Source organism: Squalius cephalus, assembly GCF_949319135.1.
Source record: "Squalius cephalus genome assembly, chromosome: 8".
NCBI lineage: Eukaryota > Metazoa > Chordata > Actinopteri > Cypriniformes > Leuciscidae > Squalius > Squalius cephalus.
The window spans coordinates 10,140,608-10,164,101 of record NC_137129.1 but is presented as its reverse complement, the minus strand read 5'-3'; the positions used below and the strand labels follow the sequence as shown (position 1 = coordinate 10,164,101).

Below are 23,494 nucleotides of genomic sequence, written 5' to 3'. Positions count from 1 at the left end.
TTTTTTTTTGGGGAGATCGCAACCATTTTGAAAGTCAAGGCAAAGTTTCTCGGGAGATCGCAAACATTTTGCAAGCGAATGCAAAGTTTTTCGGTGGAACGCAAACATTTTGCAATCGAACGCAATTTTTTATTTTGAGTTTGCAAACATTTTGCAAGCGAATGCAAAGTTCCTCGTGATATCACAAACATTTTGCAAGCGAACACACGTTATTTTTGTAGATCCAAAACATTTTGCAAGCGAATGCAAATTAAGGGTCTCCGTAGAAGTCAGATCCCCCACGATGCATGAAACACAGTCAACAGAATCATTAAAATGTTTCAAATCTACTTGACTTCTCATCTAAATCAGAGTCATCACGTATATTAAGTGTATAGAGCTTTGTAACTGTTCACAGCAGGAACAACTGATCCTTGCGACATCTAAGTAATGATTAGCAATAGATTTGTTAAAAAAAGACTAAATTAACAAATTATTGCATTGTGTATAAAGGAAGACTTGAAAGATTTCACTTTGTTAGATAAAATTGTGTAGCATTGCTTGTTACATTTTTTTTTTGTTTTACAACTAATTTAGTTATATTCTGAACCAGACTTAAAATTTCTTTCATTTCGTACAGTACAACGAAATTAAAGTGAAAATGCCGGCTTCTTACATTCAGTACATTTCTAGGTAATTCCCATTTGAAAAGTGCTCTTACGTAACTCCCGTGTTCATCATGCACGCTGCATTCAAATCTCAGGTATATCAGTAGATGACAACACTACTGAGAAGTTCACAGTATTAAAAAGGCCAGTGCCACACATAATCGCCGAAAGTGCAAATCAGATTGGAGCTGACACACAGCATTGGGTTGCCAGGACAGCTGGGTAGCCTTGTCGAGGGAAGGGCGTCTCAAAGTCATACTGCTGCCTCCAGAGAGGAGACTTACGTCACACAGCGACAAACAGGAGACCGGGGCGACGGAATGGGCTATTGTGACAAGAGATTGTTTCTTTGGAGAAGGTTTGGGGGCAGCGTAGTAAGAAAGTGGTGTGATTCTCAAGCCGAAACGTACTGGGGAGGGGGATCCTTCGGTGGAATGGCGATCGCCTCTTCGTAGGGTGGAAGTAGTACCTGAAATTAACGCAGAGGCATATTAGTAAATGCTTTCCTTATATAACATGTTTCCCCATTTCTTCTGTATGCTGTATTCTTAGGCGAATCATGACACAAAAAACGAAAACAATGAATTTGAGCAGTTAGCACACATGATAAAGACACGTTAGCAATGTTTGAGATGAACATTAGCTTGCTTCTAACTGAATATCAACTGCTAAAATAGTATGTAAAACAGCACATTATGCTAAATAAAAAGTTTTAAAGAGTAGAAAGCTACACATCTGGCATATAACTATCATATTTCATCTTGAAAATGACATTTTTGGATTAAAACTCAATTTTTGGAATTGGCATAATGAGTCAAGAAAGAGGTTCAAGATCTCATGTCTGATATTACTTCTGGTTTATTTTGTCACATTGGACATGGATGCATTGTGGAATACATATTTTAATGCATATTTTGGCAAATGCAGTAGGTCATCTGTACAGAGCCCCGCACATACAATTTGTTTTCCACGATTTCATTTGTTCCCATTAAATCATGATTTAACTAAATTAAGGCACCAAAATAATACATTTGTGGCCATGTTAACAAATTCACTCATTTGTAGCCATAATATCTATATTGCATACTGAATGTAGTATACATACTATATACTGAAGAAATAGTAAAAGTAGCACAGTAGTATGTATTCTGAAAAAAGCCATTGAGATATGGTGCTCACGTGGAAAGTACAGGTTCGAATCCTGCGTTCCTCATGCCAAAAACCCCTTTCACCTTTATCTTCTCATCTCTTTTCTCTCTACTGTTTCCTGTTGCTTTGCTAGTCATTTGTAAACCACGGTCGAGTCGCACATAAATCTAAATGGATAAGACTCTGGATAAGAGTGTCTCGTTCACCCTCTTCTGTCACTGCAGAGAAAAGTTCCTCCTCCCTATATAGAAAGACCAACCACCACCTTTGTTTAAGTACTGTTATGAAAAGATGAGCTAATTAGTAATATGCTCATGAACGCCCTGAGGGGGATCGCGTTCGCACCTTGTCAGGATGGCTGGAATGCGGATCCGAGCGGATTTCAAATGAACCAAACAAGTGTGGACAGTTATGTAACGGCCCGCAGCTGAATAGTGAAAAAGCCCTATGCTTCTCAATGGCCTTTTATTTCTATTCTTTCAGTCTCTTTTTAAAGAATCTGACCACTCATTATGCTGGAAGGTCATCTGTGGAATTCAGATGAGTGACCCGGGAAATCCAATTAGTCCGATCATCACCCACCCCTAAAAATACAAATATTTTTATACTCAATTGCGTACATAGATACAGATCAAACGTATATCTTGAATGCACTGAAAGTCACTTTAGATAAAAGCATCTGTCAAATGCGTTAAATGTAACTCTTCGTATATGCGAGTAGTCAGTGACTGGAGGCCTGTGAGGGTCAACAGAGCAGCGGGACGGATAGACAGAGGCAATAAGACAGGATTTCTTCTGGCAGACAGTACTGGATTAGAAGCACAGCACAGTGCCCTCTCTAATGCCCTCCATAAACACTGACTCAACAATACTGAGGGCATGAGGAGCGCGTCATCATTCATGATCCTGCTGGGATGCACATCAGAACATCCCCTATAGCTGTGCAGAGATAAACTCTAGAGCAGGCTACGTGACTGTTTCTTATGACTGAATTATGTGTAGGATCAGGAACTGAGAACTGGATAATTTTATTTATTTGTGTTAATGGTTCATTTATATATTTTTTACTGACTAATATGCAGCTTGAGTGTTGTTTTATTAATATTTTTAATTAGCTTTCATGATAATTTTAGTTTGTTTTAGTAATTTGTTATGTGCTTTTGTCCTTTTATTAGTTCGTTTAAAAAAAAAATTGCTATTTAGGTATAAATTTTTTTTTTTTTCAAACCTGAATCGAAACAAATATTAAATATACACATTCAGAAGAGAATTGTAATATTTAGTAATTTAATTTTATCCAATATTTTGTTTATAACAATATAAACCTCATATAGTTACATATGGTAATAATAAAGCTGGGATCAATTATTTGGTGCCTTCTCAAATGTACTAAAAGAATCATTCATGGAATTAGTAAGGAACTGGACTCAATAATCAAACTCCTTAGGATTCCCATCCCTAATTCAGCAACCACTCAAAAGTTTTGGGTCGTAAGATTTTTAGATTTTTGAAAAGTCTCGTATGCTGTATTTATCTGATTAAAAATACAGTAAAAACAGTAAAACTGTGAAATATGATTACAATTTAAAATAGCTTTTAAAATAAAATAAATTTCCATGTACCTAGTCTTTTATTATTATTAATGTATAATTGTGCTGCTTAATATTTTTGTGAAAACCATGAAACACTTTTTTTCTCAGTATTCTTGAATTGAAAGTTCAAAAGAACAACATTTATTTGAAATATAAATCTTTTGTAGCACTGTAAAAGTATTTACTGCCACTTTTGATCAATTCAATGCATCTTTGCTGAATAAAAGCGTCACCAACCCCAAACTTTTGAACGGTAGTTTATGTGTGTTCATTATGGAAACATCTGCAAATGTGAATGTACAGTGTACATTCAAATAAACCCTTGACTTACTGTAGTGTCATTTGTAGTGACATAAACCAGGACCTCTGTAGTGCTTCTTCCACTGACGTATCTGTAGCAGTTCCAGACACAGGCAATAAGGTAAGCCTAAAGAGAAAGAACAGCCGTTGATGCTAAATAAAACACCATCATAAATCATGCACATATGGCTTAACAATAAAAATAATGAGCCACAGATACAGAAAATATAACAAGAATAACATAAACATCACAATTTTGTTCCCTATATTTAATGTGCAAAAACTGGTCACCTTTCTTTCTTTTTTCACTCCCCCCCCCCCATTTTTAATCATAACCTCAGCTATTTGTTGTTATATTGGAGAAATTGCAAAATGAATACAGTGCCTACTAATCTAAAAACCTAAAATATCTGCTTTTAATTTTCAAGAAATTAAACCTTTGGTCAAAATCACAATGCAATAAACAACCCATTAGACTGTCATGCATACAACAGCATGGGGAGGCGGCTAAGAGGTTAATTTTAGCACACTGTTTATCCCAGAAGAATAATCTGCCTCTCTCTAATGCGCGCAGGCTGTCATAAAGCGATTTGTATCACATCTGAAGTCTTCTGTAAAAGTCAGGCTTCTAGAAGGACAACAGGTTCACTAGTCATCTTACAGTGCGCCACATCTAGCTATAGTGAACCAAAAATAAACTGGCAGATCACAACGAAGGGAAAGCACAGTTGTTTCGCATTACCTTAAAGGCTAAGATGCATCCAACAAAGAGAAGCACTGCTAATACTAGGCACATGTTGTTTGTGGACATCAAGTCTTCTTTGTATGGAAAGGTCCCAGGCTGTTAAAACATAATGACACATCAAGTCACTAACAGAATGATACATTTGCAATATCAAAAACTCAAAGTCGTGAGATCCTTACCAACTGCTGAAGATAGTCCTGTATAGTGTTGGGGTAAACAACAACACTTATTGCTACCAGTGTGTTAAGAGCAAAGTCAAAGATCTGGTAGCAGAAGAAAGGAATGATCCACGCAGCATGTTGCTGAAAAATAGAAAACAAAAAAATCATTTTACTACTCGGCACAAACCAATTTAGCAGAATCAGAATGAGCTTCAAATGATCCTTAAATCTCATTTACTCACCCTAATGTTTGTATTCAATGCAAGAAAGAAAGTCTTATGGGTTTGGAACAACATAATGGTGAGTAAATGATGGAGGAACTTTAATAAGTAACTAGTCAAACCTTATATGCACCATAGGTTGCCATTCCACAAATCATAATCATCAGCAATGAGATTGCAGCAGCGATACACATGTCTGTGGAGGAAAGACAAACCACATCAGATCTGCACAATGAATATTGAGTTTAACGGCCAATATGTACCATCTAGGATTGGGTAAAGACATAGGAAGAAAGATTTTTCAATTTCAATCTGAAATCAGATTGATCTTTTAATACGAGAAAAATTTAATACGAAAAAAACTTGGTTTACCAAATTATGTTTTGAAAAAATATTAAAGAAAATGTTACTGAATTTGACTGTTTCGTAGTATATGTTATTTACGTTGTTAATTACACGTAAATATTACAGTAATGCAAAGTTAATTACCTCCTTGTACGGTTCAAAGTATCAGTTCATCTAATATAAGATATATCTAATCAAAAATAAACTCAAAATTATGTATATCTAATCAAAAATTTGCTCAAAAATATGTATATCTAATCAAAAATGAACTCAAAATGATATATATCTAATAAAAAATTTACTTGAATCGACATTAACTCAAATGTAGATATAGTCAGGTAAACCAAATAAAATACAAATCAGACTGAACTAAATGAAGAAGATTTTGCGAATCAGAATCAAATCAAATGTAAATTGAGACTGTTAATCAGATGAGAAGATCTGTGTCAATGCCCAGAGCTATTAACAAACTGGAAATTACATTATGTAAATTATAGTGAATTTCCATAGTGAAATAATATGCATTGAAATTTCAATGAAATGCACTGAAATAGATCTATGTAAATAGTAATGAATTTTATTAATTAAAATGATAATAATTATCCATCATTTCAATAATCTGTTGGTAAACCACTCTGACCATGAATTGCTCATGCTGACGTTCAAAATGATTAATTTATGAACAAACTTACTAATTTATCAGAAAAGGCTAGAGCCTGATATATGAGCCAGTCACATTGCCTGCCAGAGTTAAAATTTTAGTAGTTCAGCCTAGTGCTCACAAGACATTACAGGCACTCATGAACTAGTTACCTGACCTACTATCTATAGTACTGAATTAGCCAAAACAACCACCAGACACTCATTCTCTCCAAAACACAAGCATATCTCATGTTTTTACGGATAATAATACAGCCTAGTAAGCAAGTAAACTAACTTCTCTAGTTTCTAGAAGGGAGACTGTTTGAACACACTGGTAACAGGGAGATTCATGGCCTTTTGGTCTTATTTTATCATTGAACATTAAAGAGGACCTATTACACTTTTGTACATTTTCAACTTTCTTTAGTGTGTAATGTTGCTGTTTGAGCATGAAAAAGGTGTGCAAAGTTACATAGCACAAAGTCCACTCCAAAGGGAGTTATTCTCTATATCAGTGCGCACTGTTTCTGAACTCCCTAAAATGCCTCCATTGTAGTCTTGAGTTTTCTCCCGGGAGAGAATATATGTCATAATATTCCTCATTTAAATAATTCCTGACTAAGAGATACGAAAAAAAGAGGGGTGAGGCCTGGTTGAGTTGCGTTAGTAGTGTGTTGAAACTCGCGGTTATGATAAGGGATGTGACATTTACGAAACACACTCGAAGTGGTTGACCAATCACAACACACTGGTCCAGCCGGCCAATCAGAGCACATTGCACTTTTTGGAAGGAGGGGTTTCAACAGAGCATTACTTCTCAGCCTCAGGTACCCCTTTTCCACCAAAAAAGAACTGGTTCGGAACTGGTGCTGGTTCAATGTTGGTTCAACTTGCGAACCTTCTCAGAACCTGTTTGTTTTTCCACTGACTAGAGAGCCCAGCGAACGACGTCGTTTCGTCACTGTGTACGTTGCCATACGTCTTAGCTTTCCCAACTTCAAGCGTAACAATTACAATGTTGGACTACATCGTCTTTCTGCAAATGTTTCTCCAGGCTTTGCGATCCTATATTGGGGTCAGAAGAAGATGTTTAGAACACATTTGTGCTGCTCGTCTGGATTACTATAGACGGAGGTTACGTTCGAGAAGAAGTTCGACAATAACCCCGCCCCCAGCCCCCGACGTAAGCATGACGTGGTAAAAGAACGGTTCTAGTCCAGCAAAGAGTTGGTGCCGCTTTGGAACCAATTTTCCTGGCCGAGAACCGGTTCTTTGGCTGTCGAAACACAAAGAACTGGTTCGTGAGTAGGCACCGGCTCTGAACCGGCACCAGCACTGCCTTAGTGGAAAAGGGGTACGCATAAGGCACACAAAATGGGAAACACTTCAGAAGTTTCGTAGTTGTCATTTGATTGGTTGAATTCTACAGGATTCTATGAAATATGTGAAATATGTGAAAAATAAGGTGTTTTTTGAACATGCAAGCATGAAAAGCTGTTCTAGTCGACCCCAAAAACAAAATCAAGACTTTGTAAAAGGGCATTATATGGCCTCTTTAAATATTCAGTTCAGTCAACGGCTAATATTACAGTTTTTCTAGTCTCTGACACTTCTGAATGAGACACTGTAACTATAAAATTAATTTTAGATGCTCGAGCTCTCAGTACTGTAAGTAAATTGAGAGCACTGGTGCTGGTCATTGAAATAGCTCCCTCCACATAATCCCCTCCATATGTTAAAGTACACTCAACCGTACACTGTCTACTTCAGTGCCTATTACAAAACAGGCTTCATATAACAGAGGCCAGATGCAAAGCAGCCCAAACCAATTACAGGGAATCATAGTTTGAATCCTGCTGATGAGAGTCAGTTTTAATCAGTCACCAGAGCCAGAATCTATAGCAGTGCTGATACCACCAGGAAATACGATAGCAGTCTTTGAGTTCTTGCTGAACTTAAAAAAGTTGATGCTGATCTGTTTGTTCATACTGGAATTGAATAACTATGTGAGATTAAATGTCTCAAACGTACTTGCATCGTCCATGACGTCCAAATCCGTGCCGAGTTCGGAGCTGGTGAGGTGGTAGTGGTACTGGACTGGGTCATTAAGAGCCGACAGCAGGATTAACAAAACCACTGCATTGATGAGCTGAAAAGGACAGAGAATATATATATTATATATACTTTTTTACAATATAGATGTTTAGATCAATTAGGTTTTAGGCAAAAGCAAATAGGATCAGCAGAAAACAGGAATCTTATGTTTTAAAGTGTAAATTTAGTTTTGGAATAAATTACTCAGATTAAATAAAAGTATTTTACTGTAAGTTTATTGTTTAGTTTATTATTAGGCATTTGGATATTTTAATATCCATGTATAATATATATATATAATACATAATATTATAACATTATAATATAATAAGCTATATATACGTATATATAAATGATATTATAACATTATAATATAATACATATACATATATATACATATACATATATACATATATATATATATATATATATATATATATATATATATATTCATGTTTTAATTAATTCATATAGATAGATAGTGCTGTTTGACTTTGCAGACCAAACAAAAGACCAATCAATCATATTATGCTATTAGCTCTACATGAAGGACATTTATATCGAAAATGTAATTAATCTGTGACACACATTTCCTTTATCCTCGCTCATTGTCTCTGATAATGTTTTGTCTGTGGAAGCATTTTCCTGTCCGTGTCAATAAAGCTCACTGTAGTTTTTAGGTTAATGAATTCTGTTGTTCCTTGCAATGCAGAAGAAACTGGAGGTGACTAGAATATTCCACTGTTTATTAGTATCTCTTATATTTAGGTCTTTGGACACAGTTCGATAAGACAACTTTCTTTAGTTAGGCCAACAGCTTCAAGCATCAGATATAGATATATTATGCAAAGGAGCTCTTGTTTCTAAAACAAGTCTCAACTAGGAGGAAGCACGACATCATGGGAGCAATTACGCGTTGTTAAACAATCATTTAGTGGTTAAATTATTTCATTCTTCTCAGATTTTCTCTTTCATATTTAATGTATTTTTCATATTTTGTCAGCGGTGTTGCTTTATCTATAGCATCCATCAGCACAATGACATTATGAATCATAAATGTGCGTGCAGAATTTTGAACGTCAAGAATTAGGCATGCACAAAAATGCTGTCTAGATAGGTAACACACTATTTGTAACGACCATTTTTAATAATTTTAGAAAAAACTTTCAATTAGAATTCTGCAAATATTTATAATTAACTAACAATATTCAAAAATAGTTTATGCTGGTTATAAAATAAAATAAAATAAACTATAAATAACGTTACATATGTTATTTAAAACAAATCGTCTTGACTCACCATATACCAGATGCCCAGGATAATGGTGCCCGTCCGTACATGACAACACAGGCAGCAGCTGGTCGTGTACCATCTGTCCCACGGCGAAATCATCATCTTTCCGTCCAAAAACTGCACGACTAGTGCATGTGTCTTTAGCTTATATTAAAGATTTGTTTTTATATAATTCAAAGGATTTTCTTTTTTACTGCTACAGCTCACCGTCGCAGTTAAATCCTGTGTTGTTTCCGTTTCCCGTCCCGTCCCGTTTGTTCCCTACCGCTGCATTAATCCAGCTCATCTCCGCACCACGTGACCAGAGGGGGATTTGATGTGACGTCAGGGGCCCTCTGGTGCAACCCGCTGTTCCAGACCAAGTCACTTGACTGCAGACGTCACGCCGGGAAGTCAAAATTTGGGCTTATTTTTGTGTTATGTGAGGAAGATGATGTAAAACAGTTAGGAAGAAACAGTTAAGCATAATTTGACCTTTTGTGACAAGCAACAATATTGTCAATCTACATGGGGCAAGTTGTCACAGTGGAACCTATTATAGGTATAGCCAAATTTAAACAGTAAAATAAATAATAGACAAACTCATTTTATGAAACAGTAAAAATGGAAAATATTTTGACCAACACATACTGTAATTATTAAATGTATAACATTTCAAACATTAATAATAAAAAAAATAGCCCTAGATTTTTGTTTAAAATAAATGCCTCCACTTGACCTTTCTATTCATCAAAAATATTAAGCAGCACAACTGTTTTTAACATTGATAATTATGTTTATAATCAGAATATTAGAATGAATGTAGGCTAAAATATTATTCAAATAGAAAACAATTATTTTAAATTGTAATAATATTTCATAATATTAGCTATTTTACTGTATCATATAGGCCTAACATTTAATAAAATAAAAATTTTGCTCCAACATGAAAAATATGATATATAATCTCTGACTTGACTGCAGACTTTGGCATGTTGGCAAATCCGAGCACAGTTTGAGATATGTTTATTGAGTTAGGCTATGTTATAAAACTCCACTGATGACATAACTGGGGTGCTTTTTTAATCACCAAAGTCTCCCTTCGTCTTTGCTCTTTGACTAAACGTGGTTGGATAAATGATTGAGATGATTTTCATTTGTGATCGACATACACATTTAAACCGTTTATAGTGACAAAACCATCCCTATAGTGACAGGCGATGGATATGAGAAACGCAAGTAAAAACTGGAGCAAACATGTCTTCGGATGCAGATTTATTCCCCCTCTTGCTTACAAAAGTGTTGATAATCTCCAGTGAGATTATATGAAGGGATTCAGTGTTGATGAGGACAGGGCTTGCTCTACGTGACAGAGGAGGAGAGCAGATGGCCCGTACCAGTGAGACAGTGTGTGTGTGTGTGTGTGTGTGTGTCCACTAAGCCTCTGTGGGCGGCAGCTTCATCACTGCATCAGGGGATTTACAGCTCTCATCCAAAGAAAGTTTAACAGCAACAAATCAACATGGTGGCTGTACACAGAGTGTAAGGTTCACTGGTTCACCTGGAACTCTTGCCATGTACAAATATCTTCAAATTTTACAATATGTATATATATATATATATATATATATATATATATATATATATATATATATATATATCCCCTGAGTGTTTACTTGTTCTTTAGACTTTAGGTAAAAATATGAAGCTTAGTTTTGTTGTTTGTGTTCATTCATTTGTTTTTGTTCATTTTTTGTAGTTTGTCTGTATTGGTTTTAGTTGTACAAGCCTTTTTTAACTAAAATAATTACACTACCATTGAAAAGTTTGGGGTCAGTTAAAATATTTGTAATGAAAATAATACTTTAATTCAGCAAGGACACTTTAAATTGCTCAAAAGTAATAATAAAGACATTTATAATGTTACAAACATTTTTTTTTCCAATAAATGCTGTTCTTTTGAACTTCCTATTCATCAAAGAATTTTGAAAAAAAAAAGTATCACGGTTTCCATAAAAATATTAAGATGCATTATGATGTAAAGTGTTTTCAACATTGATATTAATCTGATTTTTTTTTTTTTTTTTGCACGAAAATTCAGCTTTGTCATCACTGGAATAAATTACATTTGAAATACAAAACATTTATTTAAATCAAAACCAGTTATTTTAAATTGTAAAAAATATTTTATAACAGCCTACTATTTTACTGTATTATTGTATCAAATAAATCAACAAATTGAAGAACAAATCAATGGAAAAGGATTTATGTGCCACAGATCCTAAATGAAATGAGAAATAGGTAGGAGAGGTCAGTCTCATACACGTGACACGAGACTGCACAATTCAGGATGCAGTAAAATCTAGTGAAAACCATCAAATCTATATTGTCCAGTATTTTTTTCTAGTGCATGCTTTTGTTAGATTCGAAATAATAATAATAAAAAATAAAAACAATAAAATAATAATAATAAAAAGGATTGTATTTCTTTAAAGGTCCACTATGTAACCAAAACTGCATGCATTTTGCGGAAGATCATTGTTTTGGTTGTGCTTCGGCCCTGTGTGACTGTGTGGATGAATATGGTTCTTTGTCCTATTGCTCATAAAACACTCACTACTGGGCGTAAGAGAAATAACCAGTGTAGATGGAAAGGATCTCAAGCTGACTAGCTGAAGATGTTACTGTTGCTTTACCCATTAATAGACACGGTACTTCCTTGAAAATAAATTACAGCACACACAGCGCTACAACCATAATGAAATGACCCTTCACAATAGATAATGCTTCACAATTAACTCTGTTAGAGAGCTATATGGCGGTTTATTGGTTCAATAAAATACCATATCTGCATCGCTAGTACAACATTTTAAATCCCTCATATCTCACCATTTCTGAAAAGCCAAGCCAAAGTTGATTCTGGTTTTATTACACGCTCTGTCGCGTTTTTTTTAAACAGGTGACTCCACTCCACGGAGGTTTTAAAGGGGTGATATAATGCCCCTTTTTACAATATGTAAAATAAGTCTCTGTTGTCCCCCGAGTGTGTATTTGAAGTTTTAGCTCAAAAGACCCCACAGATCATTTTTTACAGCTTGTTAAAGTTGTCCCTTTTTGAGGGTCAGTAAAAATGCGTCGTTTCGTGTGTGTCCCTTTAAATGCAAATGATCTGCTGCTCCCCGCACAGAGGGCGGAGTTTCAAGAGCCTGTGTGTTAGCAGCTCCAATTACCTCACACAGACAAGCTTTTCTGCCTTTTATGTTTAAACTGGAGTCGGACAATAATGGAGAGAATCAAGAAGTGACAACATGTAGAATGCAACAGGACATTTCTGAATGGTTAGTTGATGAATTTATGTTGCTGATGTGGAGTAAATATCTTCAAGTCTTTGATTAGCATTTTCTGTCATAATAATCTATAAATCGCCTGTGTTGGAACTGCTGTAAGATGCCTAAAGAATGACATGCTATTGCATTTGTGTTACGTACTGTGTTGCATGTGAAAAGACGAATGCGACAGCTTTAGCAGACTCACAAATGTGCTCACAACTCTTCCTCTTCATAACATGGACTGCATGTTCCCAGGGGCGGGGTTTATGTACATTTTACGGGAGGAATGTCATGTAGTCCCTACCAGCCGTTTGTTGTAGTCTTTAAAAAACGATTTCTTAAAGCTACACTGTGTAATTTTTTAAGTTGATTCTTAGCAAAAAACACTTGTTCTTTCAAAATGATATGTGCTCATTAATGTGTAATTACTTCTACCAACTAATCAAGTATTCTCGTAAGTGTAGAATCTGCCATTTAGAATACATACGAGCGAGTCGCTCGAATGGCGGCAGCCATGTTGCGCCTCCATCTTGAAAATACATTAGCCAAAGAGGGACATACCTGGAAATTCAAGCTTCGCCTTTCGCGTTTTTACACTCAGTGGCACCGTGACGAATGCGAGGGGGAGATTATTTGCGACTGCCGGCAGATTTGAAATAATACAGCCACCGTAGGAGTTAAAACGCCCTCGAAATGGGAGGGGCTAGAAAGTATGCTCAAACAGCAACATTACACACTAAAGTTAGAAAAGTGAAATCATAATCAACCACCCCTTTAAGATTTCTTGCTAACTTATGGACATATTTTTCCACGAAAACCATTCCTTCAGGTCTAAAATATAAACATTTATAATATTACCAAGTGAATCAGGGTAAGACAACACGTTTTGGAATAAAATTGATGTATTGACTCGTTTTAACAATTTTGTCCAAAAAAAGTTACTGAGTGTAGGCTACCTTTAAATACCAGTGCTAGCAATGCAGCAAAATAGTGTAAAACTGACGTTAGAAATGTTATCAACCCAAATATTGATGGATAAGTGAAGACACAATGTGCTGTGTTTGCAGTCTAAAGATGAAAATATTATGACTTTGCTGTGGGGTTTTTAAGCAGATTGGATACTTTTAAACTATAACATTAAATTTCTTATATATAACAAAATAAATACACTTTAGGGTTTAAGACTACAAGATGAGCCCAAACGGCATTTTCTTTTATTTAACAAATCAGCAGCTCAATAAGCAATCTTCTTTTATTTAACAAATCAACATAGAAATATTGCATTGACTTAAGTAAACATGATCATTCTTAAATCCATAAATTTGTAGAAATACAGTTTGAGTAACCTCTAGAATGATAAACTAAGGCAGGCATCCGATGCTAGACCAGAGTCCCTCAGAGACACATAATCTACTGAAATTTACAAAACAACCATGGGCAAAACACCACTAAGTCAACCCAAATATGAATAAGCATTTTATCCCCCCCTCCCACATCCATTCATCATCATCATCATTCATTAAAGCCTATTTACAGTGAGTGGTACTTGCACAAGTGGACAGAGAATCAGGACGTTGTTCATCACTATATAAATGGTTAAGTTCATGCAAGTGCAACACTGACATCAATCAAATCTGAAAGGAAAAGTAATGCCAAACCTGCTAAAAAGACTTGAAAATGAGGAAGAGAACAGAAAGCATACACTATTAAGTATAGATTAAGGCAACAGATTCCTGATACTGATACTGTTTTAGTGTCATGGAATTAAAGCTGCGCTAATCATTATCAACTTTCCCAATCAAAATCACATAAACCTACTAACTTACTCAGTCAAAACAAACATGAACAAAAATGTAATGTTCACATTGTGCAAGAAACAAAAAAAGTAAATACACTTGGTATTTTACAACCTTCAGCACAGTGCAATTACAAAGAGTTTTACCATATAAAAAAAGCCCTTATAGTTCTATACATATGGCGTGGCTTTTTCTACTTTAGTTTGCAGGAAATAAAGCATTAGAGTCAACTAGTAGTTGATTAAAAAGGAAAGAGTTGTAACTCTAAACATCTCCAAGATCCACATACCCAGTTACATGGGTAAAATACATATACTCAGGACGGAAGAAAGGCTCTAAGAAAATAGGTTTAGCATTAAAAAAGGTTCTCTGTAATATAACTGTTCTCTGGTTTTCCACCACATCGATCTAGAGGATTACAGTAATTCACCTCACAGAAGAACTGCTGGAGGAGACGTGGGCTCACAGCGCCTGTCTGTGGCTTCTAATAGCAACTGCAACACTTCAGAAACTGCTGGACGGCAAAGTGCAATTCAGCACGACTAAAGTGCCACAGGAACAGTAATAGATGGAAAGAAAGTCGATTTCCCAAATGGTATCAACCCTCCAAGTTCAAAATCAATGAAGCATCTGTTGGAAAATAATGATCATGAATGTTTTGCTCCACTGAAAGCATGTCTGATATTAACAAACCTCAGTGTGGCGTAATAGTGCACATAAGTAGTGTTCCAGCCCACGGACTGCTCACCTTTACTCTATAGTTTTCATTCTTTCATTTCTTTTTTTTTTTTTTTTTTTTGCTGAGTTCTTCCAACTCAGTTTTGTTTCTATTTTGGATTTTATTTTAAAAGCACAGTCTTTTTCAGTATAAAATTCTGTACTGTGGAATTATTGCATAAACAATCTATTTGCATAAGCTTTCCTGGATTTTATTCACAGTTCATGTTTCTCTCCTGGCCTTTTTCTTCTGAACTTGCTTCGGTGGTTCCCAATTCTGATCAGATTTCTCTGTGGGAGCAAAAAAAAAAAATCATCACCAAGATTATCATACATTATTAATATAATTATATAGCATCCAAAAGCCAAATCTGAAAATCTAGGACTTAAGTTTTATTTATGTATTTTTTGTGGGGATAAAAGTGTGGATAAATGACATACAAACAATATTCTGAAATTTTTGTGTATAAAAAAAGCATCAATACTGGTCTGTGTGGTAAAATGCATTTACCTCACACATTATATTGATGGTAAAGAGGACTAATTACGCCCTTTTACAAAGTATTAATTCTGTTTTTGGGGTCTAATAGAATGTGTTTTTATGCTTAAATGTTTAAAAAACAAACTCTTTTTACATATTTCACATTGTTGCAGGACCTCTCTTTTCAATCTGTCAGTAATGCTCTGTTTAGTTCCTGTCTCTATGAAGCCCCTCCTGCCGAAAAGGGCAATGTGCTCTGATTGGTCAGTTGGACCAGTGTGTTATGATTGGTCAATGCTTTGAACAACTCAACTAGGTCTCACCCCTTTTTTTTCCAATATGCTTTGGAGAGAAATTATTTGAATGAGGAATATTATGTCGTAAATGTTCCCGAAAGAAGTTTCAGGGTGTTCAGAAACAGTGTTTACTGATATAGAGAATACCTCCCTTTAGAGTGGACTTTGTAAACAGGGACATCACAAACTAAAAAAAGCCTAATTTGCCCTCTTTAAACGTTCTCACTAGATTCACCATTTCATTTATGATTCACTCACTTGAAGAAGACTGTGGAGGGATGTTTTGCTTGGATCCCTCATCCTTTGGAACAAGAGGAGGATGAAGCTTGACAGTCACACTCTTCTCTGCAGGAGCAGAACCTTCTTGAGTCACCTTGAAGAGGAACATACAATTTGGTCAGTCATGCAGAATTCACAAAGTGTTGACGTTTAAGTGTTCACGTGTCGATTCTCGGTTTATTAAAACATGATTTTTACCTCAGCGGTTGAACCTTCTTCCTCTGGTCTCTTCTTTTTCTTTCGTCTCTTAGATTTTCCACCTCCTGCAGGATCTGCCTGGTCCTTGTCATCATTTGATTCCTGCAACCAGAACGAACAAACATTTAGCAAAATCTACTAAAAGTACAATTATAAAATTATAACTAGGAATGTTCCCAAAGCCAAATACCTTAATAGGAAAGGCACAGATAATGGCTTCAAAATGAATAATGAATTCAACCGAATAATAGAAAACATATTCAGCAGACACAGCCATTTCTTGTGTTTGCTTGATCACAGGCGAGAGAATAGCACAATATTATGCATAAACCTCAAAAATCACTACACAATATAATGCGTGTAAGAAGTGAATGAGTGTAAACTCCATGAACGAAATGAGCACAAATTAAATGGCTGCACTGCGGTCTCAGCACGTCCTCAGAAATCAGAGCTTGACGAGAGGAATATCAACTAAGATGCTGAATCATACACATTTTCTTCTACTTTATACATGCATTTAAATTATTTAAAATGAATGAAATAAGCATAGCACGATCGGAAATCAAATAGCCGCGTTGCAGTCTCTTAAAAACCAGCTCTGTCAAGAGTAACATCAATTAAAATACTGAATCGTACACATTTTCTACTACTTTATGTTTCATGTTTTAAACCTTATATGATAATGATAGGCTATTATTTCTCTGTAAGATGGCAAGCGTTCATGTATTCTTTTCAGATTTGCATTTGTATGCATAGTAAAAGTAGTTTTTGTGATTTTTAACCACTGAATATTTTCGCTCAATTTCCATGTTCTCTAATCAGCCATTTTATATAGAGTCCGACTCGTACATAAAGTTAAAGTACGTAAAAACAACTTTTCTTTATTTAACATTCAGTATTATAATTAGAAGATATTTATTTATCGAGATCAGAATTAGATTTTAAACTGTCTTCCCAGTTAATTTTAGCTTCTGGTTAAATCCCCACCCACTTCCGGTTTTATCTAAATACAGATTGAAATCATTTAGAGATTTTTACAGATACATAATCAAATATTGGCTCCACTGCACACCCCGAATTATAACTGTTTTTATACCACAAGTGGGTTGGAGACTGGAATCTCTTTCAAAGCAGGAGCATCAACTTTGGGCTCATAATTCCCCCATATCTCAGCTGGAGCGTTCCAGTCCGAGCTCGGGTCCACAGCGGAAAGACCATCTGAAATCATACGGAGACACAGGAAATGTTAATAGTCCTTTATGATATACACTATAATTTAGAAGTTTGGGGTCAATATGATTTTTCTTTTTTTCAGCAAGGACACAGTGAATTCATCAAGTGTCAGTAAAGACATTTCTAATTCTGTTCTTTTGAACTTTCTATTCATCAAAGTATCTTGAAAAAATATGTATCACAGTTTCCACACAAATATTAGGCAGCACAACTGTTTTTAACATTAATAATAATCATAAATGTTTCTTGAGCAGCAAATCAGCATATTAGAATGATTTCTGAAGGATCATATGACACTAAAGATGTATTTTGGATCAAATAAATGCAGCCTTGGTGATTTTTTGACAAAATTTTACTGACCACAAACCGATCTTTTGTATTAAAATGTAATCTAGAAAATACTGTCTCTCATTTCTGAGTCTAAATAAGTTTTGATCTTACTGGAGCTGGACCATTCATTGTCAGGGGCGGGTGGATTGTCCCATTTCCCAATTTCAATGTTTGATTTAGTCCGAGTCTCTCCACCTGTAAAACACATGGGAAAAGATGATTAATACTTGTAGTGTTTATTAGCATACAAGGACAAAATGATGTGCTCCTTACAAGAATGTCTTCTTAGTGAAAATAACAGGTTACACATACCTGATGGGTTCAGTCTAAGCATTGTTAAGTTCACTGGGTTTGGTTCTGCCTTAATTTTTCCATCAAAACTAGTCCATGCCCCTGACAAATAACAAGACAGCATGTTTATCCACAGCGGCTGTAAAATTGAAAAATATTACTAAGAACCAAATTTTAGTCAACTGCTCATTTGCAAAATATAAAGTACTGTGATAAAGGTGTTGTTACTATGCTAAACATCTTAATATAAAATTAAGTAAAGTGTAATAACCCAAAGGTTTGAATTCATTGGAACTACCATCTAATCATTTACTACACATGCTCGGTCACAATTATCTGAAAGCTAAAACCCCTCAAATGCAGCCGTAACTGTTACAAACTCAAGGCAGGGTCATAAACAACTGTGATCTATTACCTTCTGGCTCTAGTTTCCAGGTGGCGTTATCACGGTTCTTTTGCCCAAGGGTCTTTCTCCCAGTAGACCACTTCTCGTTGTTTAAAGCGCTTGTTTGCGTTGACTTCACAGGCTCCTCCATCAATCCTCCACCGTTAACAGAGTTCACATCATTACAGTTAGACGTCACTAAAGAAAAAGGTGATATTTGTAAGGTATATTCTGAGTGACACCGTTCAGGGTTTCAAGTTTAGGGTTGCTAAAATGTTTTTGAAAAGTCTCGTGTTGACAAATAATGCATTTGTTTGATCAAAAATACAGTAACTACCGTAGTGTTTTGAAATATTACTACTTAAATGAAATGAATAATTGAATCGTTTTCTTTTTGAATATATTTTGAAATGTATTCCTGAGATGGCAAAGCTGAATTTGAAGTTTTCAGTGTCAAATAATCCTTTAGATATCATTCTGAAGATGATCTGGTGCTCAACAAAACATTTTTATGATTATCAATGTTGAAAACTGCTTATTTTTTGTGGAGACCATTATACTATTTTTTTTTTCCATAATTCTTTGACGGCTAAAGTTCAAAAGAACAGCATTTATTTGAAATAGAAATCTTTAGTAACATTAACGTTGTTAATGACATTTTTAATCATTGCATAATTTCTGAATAAAATTGTACATGGAATCTATGCCTTTTCAAAGTGTATAAAAATAAATAACAGCAATTCTGGAAATTCTTTTAGTTGACCATAAAAGTCTATTATATTATCTTTAAATATTTCACTACACTTAACACAGAATAAGAGGAATGATCACAGATTTTTTACTCTGTAAATTAAACAAATTATTATTTTTTTTTACCTGGGGCTGTGATGACATCAACCTTCCCGGCCTTGGCACGTGATGACTCTACAATAAGTCAAAGAAAAAGATTTCTAACGACTAAAAATACTTAGATTTTTATTTTTAATACTTAAAAATACACACGTCTCAGAGGAAACCCCTGTGTATTAACATTTTCTTCAATGCCATCAGCACAGAAATGTGCCCAGTAAAATCTAAAAAGGATTCAAAGGAAAGGCGTACCTTTGTTCTTCTTGGTGCCAGCTGCGGCTGTAACCACAGGTTGCTCCACTTTCTGGCTGGCATGATCTCCAGCTTCAGGGCTCCCAGAGCTGTCGCCAGGGCCCTTCTCCTTTTTGCGCTGCTGACGTTTCTCTCGATTACTGACCTTGGTTTCCCAAGCACCTGCTAAACACAGTCATACTGAAAAAGAACCTTCTCAAAGCAGCTCATTTGAATTTATTTAAGCAAGATATTTTGCATTACAACTTCTAAGTCTGATTACCAACAAACAATTTTCATACTGAAAAAGTGAAGTTGCCACTACAGTTTGGTTACCTAGTTTCATACCTTCATCGGGTTCCTTGCCATCGGTGGAGGAAGCAGCTTTGGTTGGCTTCACCTCTGGTTTTGGTTTCTTCTTGTTTTTCTTGGTCTACATAGGAACCAAAAAAAAAACACTCATTTACAACTTCCTGACAAGTCAGAAAGCAAGAATCTTCTTATTCTCACACTTACTACAGATACAAAGTGCCATTTCAGACATATTAAGATATCTTAAAGCTTATTTAGTCTTGTAAAACCTATGCCTAAAGTTTGAGGCCTTGGGACAAAGTACATAGTTTCCCCTCTGGATGTACCCTACATTTGCTGTATCTGCATTATCAAATTACAGCCTGATACTGACACCCGACCTCTCTCAATCACTGTTTACAGACTGAACCAAGGCTGATGCAAACGTTCAGAGCACTACTGAGCAAAAGAGTCAAACTTACTTTCAGAAATGGGCTGTACAATTAGCTTTAATGTGCCCTTGAAGTGTTAGAAATAACATTTACAAGTTCTGAGCACAAGAATGAACAAGCAAAGTCATATTTACAAGGGTTGGAAGGGGTGTACATTTGAAACACTGTGGAAGGAGTGTGAACTAATATAGATAATATCCAGGGCTTATAGGGATAATATCAGCTACTGTGGCTAGTAGTTTTCCAAATTTACTAGCCACTCAGTATTTTCACCGGCAACAATTTTGACATCGATACCATAGGGAAAAACTAGATATTTTTAATATTATCTCATAATATTATATCATAACTTGGAAGCAGGTATATTAGGTATATTTAGTGACTGCGTTACAGGCCACTACTGAAATCCACACACATTTTGCAGGTTGGCGGGTGTTAATGCCAAGCATATATAACACTATATATCTATAATGTTTAGTATACATATAGATCAGTGAGCAGAATGCAAGTCTGTAGTGCAGGGAATGAGATGACATGAAATATTCACTTGATGTACCCCACAAGATTTTTAGTTCATATTTCAATAATTTAACAGGACATTCGTACGTTCACAAATTTCTTATGTCGGTTAATAATCAAATGAAATTTAGGTAAATAAAGTTGTTTTTATCTCAAAGTTCCGCATAAACATTCGCAAAAGATAAATCATTGCATAATTATGCTTAATGACGTAGGACAAATTTTTTTTCAAACTGTTTTGCTATTTCAGAGCAAACCACCCTTTTCTAAAGTAGCTGCCAAAATGCCTTGAATACTACTACAGTTATTGTTACTACAAATATATAAACAACCCAATAGACTTCCTCTATGAAACCAGAATGAATACTAGGTGGAACAACCTTTGTATCAGCAGGTGTCTGTGCTGGTGCTGGAGCTGGAGCTGGTGCTGGTGAAGGAGGGGGTTTCTTCTTCTTCTCCTCGGTGACTTTGATTTCCTGCTGAGGTTCAGCCACCGTCTGTCCATTCGCCTGGGCCTTCTGCTGCGAGCACATGACAGTTACAAACCAACAAACTCCACATTTCCTTCCTCTATGAACTGACAGTGCTTGAAAACTTCCCTTAGGGCACGAATACTGTCACAATGTGCGTAAGCCTTACAAAAGCTGGTGTTTAGCAAAACCGAAAGTTATGAAAGCGTTAGTTAACCGGTCAGCTCTACAGTGCTACGTGGCTCTTATATCGCCTTCGTGTCTCTTGTAGCACGACACTCGTAATTTAATAACAACGCCTGATTTGTTAATTTAATCTTAAAGGGGACTATAAACAATTTAGAATGAAATAATTTAGATAGGGAAAAGATTTCTATATCAATAGCGGTTTCTAACTGGTTTTGACAGGTTAGCACGTTAGCAGCTACTCGTGCTAATCTCTAACAAGTTGCATATGATTTATAGGACTGCATCTCAGAACCTTAACAAGCTGCCTATCTATCTTAAATTCGGGTGTCACATAAGTGTCCAAAAGAGCTGTCTAGGAAGGCAGTTGTCTTGGTTATGAGATAACAGCCATTAGCTCTAGGAAATCACGATCACAGGCCGCTTACCTTATCGGATGCTTTCTTTTTGTTCTTCTTCTTCGGTTCGCTCGGCTCGGTCTTCACAGTCTTCGGTGGCAGGGCGGTCTTGACCGGGATCTCGGCGACGGTGGTGGGACTCACAGTAACAGGGACAGCTCGGCGCTTCCTCCGTCCACAGGCCGCGAGCACCACCAGCACAATCAGCCCGATAAGAGCCGTGCTCAGAATCAGCCACGACGGATACTGGTCCGGCTTTATCCCCAGATCAACCCCCAGCTCGGCTCGGAGGAAATCCAGGCCGGAGGACAGCAGCCCGCGGATACGGTCGGACACGTATTCGGCTCGCTGTGTGGCTAAAGTTCGCCAGTCCTGGTCCATTTTAAGCAAGCGGACAAGAACCGCACGAAGAGACGAATAATGAGCTCCTGCTGCTGGCAGCGGGAGAGAGTCAGTGAACGGCAGGAGGGAGTGGCTTTAGAATTGCTTGCTTTCTTACATGATAGTTGTGTCTCAATACCTATCGATCTGGCTACCTAGACAACACTTTCGGGCGTCATATGAGGGCGCTGCATTGTTGGACTGGAAATCAAAGAGAAAGGAATCGAACGGAATGTAAATATTCTAGTTCCGATTCTGGTTTATCTGAACGAGTTATGTCGTAGCTCAACTGCTATTACTTTTGCGAAAAAGTATATTTTTTTCTTTTAAAATATGCCTATTGCCAAATTATGAGATCATTTCCGATTTCAGCAGAAAAGATAAATACATAAAAGTGAAATGAATCTAATTCATAGATGGTTATGATTCATTAAAAAGTCAAACGAGTCATTCATTCAGAAATCCGACTAAACACTCTCAAGAGTATATTCTGCGGAATCACTTTCAAGATACAATTACGGAGCCGGAAGTCTTATAATTCTTTACAAATATCTTTGACTTACATGTCATTAACCGGTTAACGAAATATTTAACCGGTTCTTCTGAATAAGATCAGGTTCTCGATCCTCTTAACCCTGAACACACGTGCGTTCAAAGTCCACTCAAGTTAAAGTTCACCCAATTTTTTTTGGTAATTTCCTCACCCTCAAGATGTTCCAAACCTGTATGAATTTCTTTATTCTGCTGGCCACAAAAGAAGATATTTTGAAGAATGTCAGTAACCAAAAAGTTGATGGGCCCCATTGACTGCCATAATATTATTTTTCTTCTCCCATACTATGGAAGTCAATGGGGCCCATCAACTGTTTGGTCAAAATATCTTCTTTTAGGTTCAGCAGAAGAATTAAATTCCAAAACGGTTGGAACAACTTGGGGGTGGGTGTAAATGATGACAGAATTTTCTTTTTTGGGTGAACTATCCCTTTAAGATGTCCAAAATGCTGTCTATGTAGGCAACTAGCTACTATCAATTTGAACACTCACTGTTGGGTTGAGAAAAAAAAAGCAATACCTTTAATCTAAAATCTTGATATTAAAAATGAAAAATACATGGCGTACCAACCTATCTACAAAAGTGGCTCTCTGTGTTTTTCTATATTTTTACTTCTTTCTTTGTATTTCTTCTATTTTTTTCTGTTCTTTAATATTTCTTA

The 23,494-nt window shown here is 36.0% G+C and overlaps 2 protein-coding genes across 9 annotated transcripts; both read right to left on the bottom strand.

Moving 5' to 3' along the window:
* Positions 1 to 451: 451 nt before the first annotated feature.
* Positions 452 to 9,488, bottom strand: laptm4b (lysosomal protein transmembrane 4 beta). Its single transcript, XM_079877876.1, has 7 exons — positions 9,196 to 9,488; positions 7,834 to 7,951; positions 4,938 to 5,011; positions 4,613 to 4,735; positions 4,431 to 4,529; positions 3,720 to 3,815; positions 452 to 1,116 (listed from the first exon to the last, which is right to left on the bottom strand). The coding sequence occupies exons 1-7, from the start codon at positions 9,289 to 9,291 to the stop codon at positions 1,042 to 1,044; spliced, it is 681 nt and encodes a 226-aa protein (XP_079734002.1). The 5' UTR covers positions 9,292 to 9,488; the 3' UTR covers positions 452 to 1,041.
* Positions 9,489 to 15,060: 5,572 nt separating this feature from the next.
* mtdha (metadherin a) lies at positions 15,061 to 23,051 on the bottom strand. 8 transcript variants are annotated; one of them, XM_079879267.1, is made up of 12 exons: positions 21,930 to 23,051; positions 21,226 to 21,366; positions 19,920 to 20,016; positions 19,605 to 19,769; positions 19,380 to 19,427; positions 18,534 to 18,701; positions 18,140 to 18,220; positions 17,939 to 18,022; positions 17,361 to 17,482; positions 16,265 to 16,366; positions 16,046 to 16,160; positions 15,061 to 15,301 (listed from the first exon to the last, which is right to left on the bottom strand). In XM_079879267.1, the coding sequence occupies exons 1-12, from the start codon at positions 22,278 to 22,280 to the stop codon at positions 15,234 to 15,236; spliced, it is 1,542 nt and encodes a 513-aa protein (XP_079735393.1). In that variant the 5' UTR covers positions 22,281 to 23,051; the 3' UTR covers positions 15,061 to 15,233. The 8 variants fall into 8 exon arrangements, with proteins under 8 accessions (XP_079735393.1, XP_079735394.1, XP_079735397.1 ...); XM_079879268.1 differs by having other exon boundaries at positions 19,605 to 19,766; XM_079879271.1 differs by having other exon boundaries at positions 19,932 to 20,016.
* Positions 23,052 to 23,494: the final 443 nt, after the last annotated feature.

Excerpts from the sequence above, each read along its gene's own strand:
- laptm4b (XM_079877876.1), bottom strand. The coding sequence starts at position 9,291 with ATGATGATTTCGCCGTGGGACAGATGGTACACGACCAGCTGCTGCCTG. Across the intron at positions 7,952-9,195 it reads TCCTGGGCATCTGGTATATG|CTCATCAATGCAGTGGTTTT; the intron begins GTGAGTCAAGAC and ends TGTCCTTTTCAG. Across the intron at positions 4,530-4,612 it reads AGGACTATCTTCAGCAGTTG|CCTGGGACCTTTCCATACAA; the intron begins GTAAGGATCTCA and ends ATGTTTTAACAG.
- mtdha (XM_079879267.1), bottom strand. The coding sequence starts at position 22,280 with ATGGACCAGGACTGGCGAACTTTAGCCACACAGCGAGCCGAATACGTG. Across the intron at positions 19,770-19,919 it reads CGATGAAGGTATGAAACTAG|CAGGTGCTTGGGAAACCAAG; the intron begins GTAACCAAACTG and ends GACTGTGTTTAG. Across the intron at positions 17,483-17,938 it reads CAATGAATGGTCCAGCTCCA|ATGGTCTTTCCGCTGTGGAC; the intron begins GTAAGATCAAAA and ends GTATGATTTCAG.